The sequence below is a fragment of the Berghia stephanieae genome, chromosome 3 (genome assembly GCF_034508935.2).
Source record: "Berghia stephanieae isolate SIO BIC M18660-M18661 chromosome 3, UCSD_Bste_1.3, whole genome shotgun sequence".
NCBI lineage: Eukaryota > Metazoa > Mollusca > Gastropoda > Nudibranchia > Aeolidiidae > Berghia > Berghia stephanieae.
Genome location: NC_088362.1, coordinates 93,073,761 through 93,085,848, shown reverse-complemented (window position 1 = coordinate 93,085,848; position 12,088 = coordinate 93,073,761). Strand labels below are relative to the sequence as shown.

Below are 12,088 nucleotides of genomic sequence, written 5' to 3'. Positions count from 1 at the left end.
AGACCATAGAATACAACGAGATTAATGAGTCGGCATTGAGGGGTTGAATAACTTACTGTAGACCATAGATACAACGAGATTAATGAGTCGGCATTGAGGGGGTGAATAACTTACTGTAGACCATAGATACAACGAGATTAATGAGTCGGCATTGAGGGGGTTGAATAACTTTACTGTAGACCATAGAGTACAACGAGATTAATGAGTCGGCATTGAGGGGGTTGAATAACTTACTGTAGACCATAGATACAACGAGATAATGAGTCGGCATTGAGGGGTTGAATAACTTTACTGTAGACCATAGATACAACGAGATTAATGAGTCGGCATTGAGGGGGTTGAATAACTTACTGTAGACCATAGATACAACGAGATTAATGAGTCGGCATTGAGGGGTTGAATAACTTACTGTAGACCATAGATACAACGAGATTAATGAGTCGGCATTGAGGGGTTGAATAACTTTACTGTAGACCATAGAGATACAACGAGATTAATGAGTCGGCATTGAGGGGGTTGAATAACTTACTGTAGACCATAGAGATACAACGAGATTAATGAGTCGCATTGAGGGGGTTGAATAACTTACTGTAGACCATAGATACAACGAGATTATGAGTCGGCATGAGGGGGTTGAATAACTTACTGTAGACCATAGATACAACAGATTAATGAGTCGGCATTGAGGGGGTTGAATAACTTACTGTAGACCATAGATACAACGAGATTAATGAGTCGGCATTGAGGGGGTTGAATAACTCTACTGTAGACCATAGATACAACGAGATTAATGAGTCGGCATTGAGGGGTTGAATAACTTACTGTAGACCATAGAATACAACGAGATTAATGAGTCGGCATTGAGGGGGTTGAATAACTCTACTGTAGACCATAGATACAACGAGATTAATGAGTCGGCATTGAGGGGGTTGAATAACTTTACTGTAGACCATAGATACAACGAGATTAATGAGTCGGCATTGACATTGAGGGGGTTGAATAACTTTACCGTAGACCATAGATAAAACGAGATTAATGAGTCGGCATTGAGGGGGTTGAATAACTCTACTGTAGACCATAAGATACAACGAGATTAATGAGTCGGCATTGAGGGGTTGTGAATACTCTACTGTAGACCATAGAGATACAACGAGATTAATGAGTCGGCATTGAGGGGGTTGAATAACTCTACTGTAGACCATAGATACAACGAGATTAATGAGTCGGCATTGAGGGGGTTGAATAACTTACTGTAGACCATAGAGATACAACGAGATAATGAGTCGGCATTGAGGGGGTTGAATAACTTACTGTAGACCATAGATACAACGAGATTAATGAGTCGGCATTGAGGGGTTGAAACTTTACTGTAGACCATAGAGATACAACGAGATTAATGAGTCGGCATTGAGGGGGTTGAATAACTTACTGTAGACCATAGATACAACGAGATTAATGAGTCGGCATTGAGGGGGTTGAATAACTCTACTGTAGACCATAGATACAACGAGATTAATGAGTCGGCATTGAGGGGGTTGAATAACTCTACTGTAGACCATAGATACAACGAGATTAATGAGTCGGCATTGAGGGGGTTGAATAACTCTACTGTAGACCATAGAGATACAACGAGATTAATGAGTCGGCATTGAGGGGGTTGAATAACTACTGTAGACCATAGAGATACAACGAGATTAATGAGTCGGCATTGAGGGGGTTGAATAACTCTACTGTAGACCATAGATACAACGAGATTAATGAGTCGGCATTGAGGGGGTTGAATAACTCTACTGTAGACCATAGATACAACGAGATTAATGAGTCGGCATTGAGGGGGTTGAATAACTCTACTGTAGACCATAGATACAACGAGATTAATGAGTCGGCATTGAGGGGGTTGAATAACTCTACTGTAGACCATAGATACAACGAGATTAATGAGTCGGCATTGAGGGGGTTGAATAACTTACTGTAGACCATAGATACAACGAGATGAATGAGTCGGCATTGAGGGGGTTGAATAACTTTACTGTAGACCATAGATACAACGAGATTAATGAGTCGGCATTGAGGGGGTTGAATAACTCTACTGTAGACCATAGATACAACGAGATAATGAGTCGGCATTGAGGGGGTTGAATAACTTCTGTAGACCATAGATACAACGAGATTAATGAGTCGCATTGAGGGGGTTGAATAACTCTACTTAGACATAGTACAACGAGATTAATGAGTCTGCATTGAGGGGGTTGAATAACTCTACTGTAGACCATAAGATACAACGAGATTAATGAGTCGGCATTGAGGGGTTGAATAACTCTACTGTAGACCATAGATACAACGAGATTAATGAGTCGGCATTGAGGGGTTGAATAACTTTACTGTAGACCATAGATACAACGAGATTAATGAGTCGGCATTGAGGGGGTTGAATAACTCTACTGTAGACCATAGAGACAACGAGATTAATGAGTCGGCATTGAGGGGGTTTGATAACTTACTCGTAGACCATAGATAACAACGAGATTAATGAGTCGGCATGAGGGGGTTGAATAACTCTACTGTAGACCATAGATACAACGAGATTAATGAGTCGGCATTGAGGGGTTTGAATGACTCTACTGTAGACCATTAGATACAACGAGATTTAATGAGTCGGCATTGAGGGGTTGAATAACTCTACTGTAGACCATTGATACAAACGAGATTAATGAGTCGGCATTGAGGGGGTTGAAAAAAAAAAAAAAAAAAAAAAAAAAAAAAAAAAAAAAAAAAAAAAAAAAAAAAAAAAAAAAAAAAAGGGGGGGGGGGGGGGGGGGGGGGGGGGGGGGGGGGGGGGGGGGGGGGGGGGGGGGGGGGGGTTGAATAAACTCTACTGTAGACCATAGATACAACGAGATTAATGAGTCGGCATTGAGGGGGTTGAATAACTCTACTGTAGACCATAGATACAACGAGATTAATGAGTCGGCATTGAGGGGTTGAATAACTCTACTGTAGATCATAGATACAACGAGATTAATGAGTCGGCATTGAGGGGGTTGAATAACTTTACTGTAGACCATTGATACAACGAGATTAATGAGTCGGCATTGAGGGGGTTGAATAACTCTACTGTAGACCATAGATACAACGAGATTAATGAGTCGGCATTGAGGGGGTTGAATAACTTTACTGTAGACCATAGATACAACGAGATTAATGAGTCGGCATTGAGGGGGTTGATAGTTTGTTGAAGATGCAAGATACAGACTAATTTCGACTAGAGAAAAAGATGTAGCTGAAAATGGGATCCATCTCAGTGTTATGTCCGGATGACTCGGATGCTGAAACATAATTTTAAGCTTAATTGAAATATTTGAAATAAATTCATGAGAAGATTGAGTCTTGATTCTTACACGCCAAAGATCTAATTTTCTAAACTGGTCGTTTCGTCTTTAAGCTCGATCTTCTTCATCTAGATAATTCGGAAGTAATACGGTATTAATTAATTGGCACATTGGGTCACATATACCCCCCCCCCCTCCCCCCTTTTAAAAAAAGTCCCACGAGATACAATTTTTTGATTCCTAGGTCAATTTTATTATATTTGATGTACACGCGTGAGTGAAAAAACAAACTACACAATTTATCATATTAATAATAAATATGACTTTCATTTGTCAATACGATTAATATATGGCTCTGTTCTTGGCCCTGTCCTTTTACTGTATTAAATTCAGCCCCTTTCTAGTGTGATATCCAGATTCAATCTGAGCTTTCATTTCTATGGAGATGATACGCAAATTTATGATTCAATACCCTTAAGTAATTTACAATTATTACAACGAATTTGGAGCTGTTTTAATAAGATTAAATCTTGGATGTACCTTAATAAGTAAATTTAAATGATAGTAAAACCGAGATTTTAATGTGTGGAAGGCCGAGTATCCTTAAACAGGCAAATAAATCACATATCACTCTCGGAAATAGCACAATAGAATTTTCAAATAAAGCAAAAAAAAACTTTGATGAAGATCTTTCCATGACAAGCCACGTGAATAACACCATACAATCTATGTACATAGAAATGAAAAAAAAAAAGCAAAATTCGTCATTAAATACCAAAGCATATAGCAGAACTTTTAATTGCAACTCCCTTTGGGCGAATTTAGCTAAAGACAAAATGAGTAAACTTCAGGTTGCTCAAAATAACGCAGCCTGATTCATTGTGCGCAATAGCCAAAAATACCCGTCAGCAACTCTGTTTCTCCGTGAGTTACATTGGCTTCCTGTGGAAAAAAGACTTGCCTTTAAGACTTGTAATGTTCTCTACGAATTCTTGAGCACCAACAGTCCCTCCTATGTTAAAGACCTTCTAAACATGTATGTCTCCAATAGAAACTCGAGGTCAAGCAATGACCAATCAATCCTTGTCAAACCTAAGCCATTGCGTAAAATAGGTGAACAATCTTTTCAATTTTCGGCCCCCCATTTTTGGAACTCTCTCCCATCAAATGTGAGATGCTTGGATTCGTTGACAACTTTAAAATCTCGCTTAAAGTTTTATCTTTTTACGTCATAATGTTGCAATACTATTAACATGTTCTGTTTTTGTTAAATTGAATTCGTATCACTTTTCTATCAAACTTGTCTTACTGTAATATGTTTTGTTTTATATCACTGCAAAGCGCTAAGAGCCTGTGACAACGGGGTAAAGCGCTATATAAATGCCATTTTTAAATTATTATTATTATTATTATTATTATTATTATTATTATTATTATTATTATTATTATTGCCAATGACAGTATGAAAATTATGTTCAACATCGGGCTTTGCCACCCTTGAAAGTCTTGTCAAAGGCAGCCTTGTAATTCGAACTCCTATTATAATAGATAAAAATATTCAATGATGCATTTATCATTTCCAGCAAGTAGATAAATGAAAAAACGACCAGCGTAACATTTTCGTATATTCCACCTTTCCTGAACTCAGGAACAGCTAACATAAAAAATGTCAAAAACATAACAGGTGAAAAACAGGATATAAAAAGAATGGAAATGAGAACAATCATCTTTGCAACTTTCACATCTCTAGAAGTAGAAGGGTCGCTTTCTTTAGTTGTAGTTACTTTATTTCGCCAAGCCAGATTCTTTTTCAAAGTTTGAACCAGAATAATGGTGAATAAAATTGTAGCTAGAAATGTAAACGAAGGCAAAACAGTGCCAAACAATGATAAAATGATTGGCTCTATTTCGTCTCGGTTTTCTGTAAAGACAAGACCTATTACAGTTTTATTTGGTAAAAAGGCAAGACGATTCACGTAATATATCGGACTCGCTGAAGCAAATACAATTAAGTAGATCCCTATTGTTACAATGAGCACCCTTTTCGTTGTTATAATTTCCTTGATTTTTAGAGGGAATGTTACACACAGGCATCGCTCAAGTGTGATAAACGCCGTTATACCGGAAGTTATTTTTATGAAAATGAAATGCGGCCATGTTGCTGTGAGGTAGCCAGTTCCGACAGGTTCAAAGGACAATTCCATCTCCATGAAACCGGGAGTGCGAGTTAGATAACTCCATATCATAGTCAAACAACTGAAGAAGTCAGAGATAGATAAGCCAAGAAGACTTATATTGACTGGGTCTTTGAAACCCATCTTAATGAAAATCACTATATTCAGAACATTCGTTACGATACCAAATAATGCTAAAATCTGCCCAAAAATTGCATAATTTATAAGTCTGAAATAAAAATAAGTTTGCGCATCCACAATTGTGTTGGTGTTCCCAGCTCCGTTTGTATAGTTTGTGACATCTTTGACGTGATTTAAATCAAAAGAATCTCGCGTCATTGTGATTTTGAGATTTAGGTTGGTCTAGATTGAATGTTCTTAGCTTTTATTCTTTAAATTACATCTTCAATTGATATTGTTGAAAAATATTTAAGATCATATTTAGGAGCAAGGTTTATAGAATGCATTTTAATACTGAATAGTGTTTGTGATGAATGTTTCCATTACGTCGGGTGTGTGTATATATTAAAATAACACAATGACGCCACATTGATTTGAGTTAAAACATAAATATGTCCTGTAGTTATCATTTTTACAAGGGCAATTCGCATCAATCAATATATGTTTCAGTACTTTGCTTGGCAATCAAAATGTGATTATAGAATTATTGGAAGTCAGATTCAGAAATTTAAGAAAATCTTAACCTCTTCTTTTGTTAGACATTTTACTTGATTTTAACTGGAGTGCGAAACTTTAAAACAGAATAATTGAACATATAATTTTTGCTATCGCAAGACTTAAATTATTACTACTTTACCGGGATAACAACGATATTGATTTTTGCAACCATTTTAAAGTAATTTTCCAATGTTTATGGAAATCAATAATAATTGCGCTTTGCAAGCTACTAGATCTATATTATGTGAGACTGACTGAGAAAACCCGGGAATTTGCGGCAAGCTTCGAATCGAGATGTGCATTTTTAACAATTTTTGTTGTTGTTGCGATTAATGCTTCTTAAGGGGTGGTTTTGGTCTGTATCGTCATTATAGGTTACAAAGCAACAATTTTGTTGACAACTATAAAAGATCTGTGGTGATACCCGTTTGCGACCTAATTTAGGGGTCTGGCATAAAGAAATATAACAATCTTGTGGCAAACGTTCCACAAAAACTAATGAAGGAATGACCTCCATTTCCTCCCTCTTATCAACATTGTAGCATTTTGTGTCACCATAGAGAGATTTTACAGCTTTAGCTTATGGAATTTTTATTTACAACATTACAAAGTTGAGAATCAAAATGTTATGACAAAATAGATGTCAAAAATTTAGAATTTGGATTATGATGTATAAAATATACATACCTTATCAAAACAATATCTATGGTGACATAATACATTATCTCTATGATAACTGTGGACATTTTCAGACAAGTTCATTGAATAGATTCTGAGAAACGTTGGACACGGTATCCCATACCCTTAGAAAAATGACATATTGAGAAAATAGCAAAATAGCTTTCCGTTTTTCACACTTTTCTTACTACCTGTACCCTTTTCGATTGTGTTTTTCGTACCTTTATAGACTATTTTAAGAAGATGGACTTCAATAACATTATTTCTAAGATAATAAAATGTTGTTTTCAACCAACATCTCAAAATCATTTTTTTAAAAGAATTTTTCTAACAATTAGACCGAACCCGCCCCTTAAACCATTTAAGAATCGATTCATGATTGTAATAAAGCTTGAAAATAAAACCAAATGTATTTATTTTTTGATTTTGTAAGACATGTCGGCCGCAAAATTCTGATTTAAATAGCTAGAATTTGGAGCTAAACTTCAAGCTGTTTCGGATCCTACTACCGCCATGTTTACACACTTATCTCTATCATGTTACAAATCAAATAAAAGGATTTTCTCACGGCGTTTCATGCATGTAATCAGCACACTTTAAGCGAGCGACAGAGTCTGGGCATGTCTAAATTCCAGGAATTTGGTCAGACGCGTCGAATCAATCATGCGTTGTTTTATATGCGAATCCCAACTCCTGCCTTTGATGCCCCGAAAGATTTACGTCTAATATCTTAGAAACTAAAGAAATTATAAATATTTTTCAGGTTTTTTTGTGTGTCGGATTTCTTTGCTGAACGAGGAAAAATCTGAATAATTGCATCTGAACTTTAAGAAAAAAAAGGGTAGCCCTATTCGTCCTTAAGGTCGAATAGCATCAACCGCCATTGCCGTCCGTAAGGACAAATAGTGTTGCTTGCACTATTCGTACTTCACACTACAACTGGGCACTATTCCGTTTCTGTTTGTACTGAGCTAGATTCGATTCTACGTAATTACATGATATATCCGTATCGTCTTAAATTTTTTTGTTAGCGAGTCAAATAATCAGTTGAGTGTATGTGTGTGTGTGTGTCTGTGTGTGTGTGTCTGTGTGTGTGTGTGTGCGTGTATGCGTTAGTTTCGTGTGTGTGTGTGTGTGTGGGGGGGGGGGGATTGTTTTTTTGTTTTCTGTTTTTTGGGGGAGGGGCGGGGGGTTTTTTCTTCTGGGATTTTTTTTCCAGAATGGTGATCGTTTCCCATTAGGAACTATTTTCGTGTTCTCCTTTTGGCAAGTATCCTATTCAAATGCCTGCTCGAAAGTTTGGGTTGGTTGGGCACAGAGGAAGATTCGTCAGGTATTCTTTTCTTTTTTTTTCTTTTCTTTCTTTTTTTTGGTGGTGGGGGGTAGGGGGGGGTGATTTTTAATTTTTGTATTCTTCTTCTTCTTTAAAAAAAATAAAATTTTTGGTTGTGTATGTGTCTGTGTGTGTGTGGAGGGTGGGGGGGGGGGGGTTGCCTTTATTACATTTTTTCTATCTATGATAGTGGTTTAACACTCAATAACTATTTGTTTTAAATGACTAGTATTAAAATTGTCAAAAATATTATATTAGTCATAGTAATATAAGCAGCCCAATAACATCAACGTATCTCTTAAGAAGCAGTTTTTAAAAAATCTTGATAATTCAGTGAGGGCCATCAATATTGGCTTGAATTTAGCCAACATTTTTCATTTATTTGAACAATGTCGATACATGTTCTTTAACTTCAGAAAATTTTGTTATACGTTGTACCGTCTTGAGTAGACGAGCTGTATAACAGAATTTTAGATTTAATCCACGGAGAATTCAATGAGTTAGTGGCAGTGAACGAGGTAATCGTATAGAAGGTATGGATATTGGCGGCTTTACAACACGCAAATTAATTCCAAAGCCGAAAGCACAACGTTGCATTTAATCTAATCTCCATATACGATGTCAAATATATTAAAGATTAATAAAGGACACTAATACCAAGTCCTCAATATTTTCAGTACTTCATTCGTTAGCTAATACTATTAAGTATTTGGTATCCACTTTTGCCCTGACGAGAAGAATGTCAACAGGCTGGGCTTTAAAATGTCTACGGGTTGAAACTGGATGAAATAGGATGATACAGAACATAAAAGCCCAGTTCGGCCTAAGAGCAATAATTTGCCTATGTTCTTAAACTCAGAACAAGGGGTAATGTTATCAGGGGTGTTGGGATTATTATTTTTGATCTGGGTAGGGGTCTATAGATAACAACATCAATATTAGAAACGTCTCTGATGTCTGATAAAGCTAAGATTACTGGCCAAAAATATATTTCTAACTTTAGTTCAAATTTGAAAAATAAAAACACGGAAATATATACATAATAAGCTTTATATATTTTAAACAATGGTTACAAGAAAAAATACACGATTTTTCTCAATAATTCTGTATTCAAACAACTTTGTATGCAAATGTTGTATTCCAGATGTGTAATTTGGCTTATCACCACTCAAGGTGGTAACTCAATAGATATTACTAATACTAACTTGTGTCTATGTGCGCAGTGATACAGACCTGCCAAGCATTCGACTTATTGTGTTATAGTGGGATGGCAGAATACCATTTCGAAAGGGATTTGTGCTGCGTTGTAGGTTAACAATAAATCATCCACATCGACGTGTACAAATACGCAGGTCTGACATCCGAACCCACTTTTCGGCCTAGTTTAACATTGTTGTATAATGGACAGTATTTTGCGTCTTTTTTTTTAGATTTCCATTACAACAATGAGCCAATAAGGAAATGGGTTATCAGACCTGAAAATAAGTGCACGTCGATCCACATCAATTTAAAAACCATCACCATCACAGACAATAATCACTACCACAAGCACTTTTACAACAGCCTCATTACCATCAGAATCGATACCACCATCATTTGCACAATATCATACGTATCAGCACCCCCATCAACATCACTACCACAGCATTATACCTACCATTACCATGGTCATATCAACTATTGCCACCACTAGCAAAAGCATAACTATCATGTCAGCCACCACCACTCCAGAAAACAATCGTTTTAAATACCAATATCACAGGCGTACACTCATCATATCTTGTCGCGCCAGTGAGTCAGCCAGTCCCGGGCAGTCTGGTTGCATTCCCTCAGGTCAGCATTGGTGCAGTGAGGTCCCAGCGAGCATTCAGACAGGATGTTGTCCATGGTCTGTCTGGGGTGACCGCATGGGCATTCAGTGCCCGGTGAGATTTTCCATTTAAAGAGGTTGGTGGCGGTGTTTCCCACCTTTGCTCTAGCTCTGTTCAACGCCACCCATTCTTTTCTCTTGAGGTCTGTGCCTTCTGGGAGCTTTTCTGTTGGGGGCTGGGGGGCATCGTTTGCTGTCTTGTCCCATTCTACCCATTTGTCCAGGCGGAAGAATGCTGAGTGGTCTGGGTGAAGGCTCTCTACTGTGAGGAAGCTTTTCCTTGATTTGAGCCTGCTTTTTGGGGCAATTGTGGTCATGAAGGGGGTGTCTCTGGTCCATTTCCTGTTTGTATTTTTGTATTTGGGCATGAGTTTCCCTCCGGATGTGTGGTGGTGCTATTCCTGCTGCAGGGTAGACCAGTGGTAATGGTGTTGCTCTCAGCGGGCCCGTTATGATCCGGCAGGCGTTGTTGAGCTCGGGGTCTAGCTTGGAGGCATGGCATGATCGGGCCCATACAGCTGAGCAGTACTCCGCAGTTGAGTAGCTGAGGGCCAATGCTGTGGTCCTTAGAGTTTTAGGGTCAGTTCCCCAGTTCATGTTTGCCAGCTTTCCAAGGAGGGCATTACGCGTGGACACTTTTGCCTTGGTCTTCCTCACGTGTTCTCTGAAGGACAGAGTCCGTACACTATAGCGTCACCATTGCCTTCAATGTTATCACTTCAGCTTCTTGATCATTGACACCACCACTACAAGGAAATTATGGTCGTTATCGTCCCCACCACATTATTCTTATTATCACTATCAACATCACCAATGCATCAGCTTTGTAACTACCACCACCACCACCACCACCAGCACCATCATCATCATCATCATCATCATCATCATCATCATCATCATCATCATCATCATCATCATCATCATCATCATCATCATCATCATTTCAATCAGGAATCATCATTTCAATCACGACCATCACAAAAACAACAAAATTAACAGCATCATCACTGCTACCACCACCACTAGCACTACTAACTACTATCACCACAACATCGACTACCACCACCAGGGCCCAATTTTATGTAAGCAGACTAGATTTAGTTATTTACTAGTCTAGTAAATGATTTGCTAGCCTTAAGCCGAGGCGGAACAAGTGACTAAAAGTGGGATCTCATGAACGTTTTCTAGTCTCTGACTAGCGAGGCTCTTGCCGAGAAGTGGGCGTTGTTAGGACAGTGCCTAATTCAGTTATTTTGTGCTTGTAACATCAAGCTCTCTACTACACAATGGCAAGTAAGACACCAGCCTTGATATTTTCAACGCAAAAGATTTCCAAAGAAGAAATTAGCAACACCTCCGTTCCGTTTCATATTTGAACTTACTTTTGCCGTGATTAATGAAATCACGTGATATTGACTGTCGACTGATCAGACAACAATGATGCTCATGGTCGACTGTCAATTATATATTTAGGCCAATGAAAGTGTCAGTGAAAATCAAACGAATTGAACTTAAAAAAAAACAACAACAAAAAACAACGGAAAATGTGTTCTGACGAATCACATTATTTCAGTCAGTGTCATGCCAACAGAATAACTTTTGTCTCCACTATACTTTCTAGTCGTTTGTTTTTTTTTTTTTGTTTTGTTTTTTGTTTGTTTTTTTGTTGTTTTTTTTTTTTTGGTGTTCTTTGAAGCGAACCCTTCCACTTCGAGTCTCCGTTCATTTGCAACCTGCTAACCGATTAGATTCCGGGTTTTTTTCCCTAGTTTTTACTCACAAAAATTTGTACTTTCGACGGTCTGCGCATATCTTACTCTTACATTTTTTAAAAAGTAGTGACAATACCAGCAGGACACCTTTTGCCTCTGTCATTCGTAACCGAAGTATTTTTCTTCCGAATCGAAGCTCTCTCTATCTAAAAATAGCTTATCGACGATATTACGTATCCTAGTAACTGGTCTCAGACTAAGCTTAAAGTCCGGCCTCAGCAATAAATGACTAAAACTTAATCAAACTTAGTCTG

General features: G+C 37.8%; 1 protein-coding gene across 1 annotated transcript; it reads right to left on the bottom strand.

The window, feature by feature from the left end:
* Positions 1–3,927: 3,927 nt before the first annotated feature.
* LOC144968852 (uncharacterized) lies at positions 3,928–6,019 on the bottom strand. The gene has a single exon (XM_078907604.1). The coding sequence runs from the start codon at positions 5,840–5,842 to the stop codon at positions 4,805–4,807; it is 1,038 nt and encodes a 345-aa protein (XP_078763730.1). The 5' UTR covers positions 5,843–6,019; the 3' UTR covers positions 3,928–4,804.
* Between the last annotated feature and the right edge of the window lie 6,069 nt (positions 6,020–12,088).

Excerpts from the sequence above, each read along its gene's own strand:
- LOC144968852 (XM_078907604.1), bottom strand. The coding sequence starts at position 5,842 with ATGACGCGAGATTCTTTTGATTTAAATCACGTCAAAGATGTCACAAAC.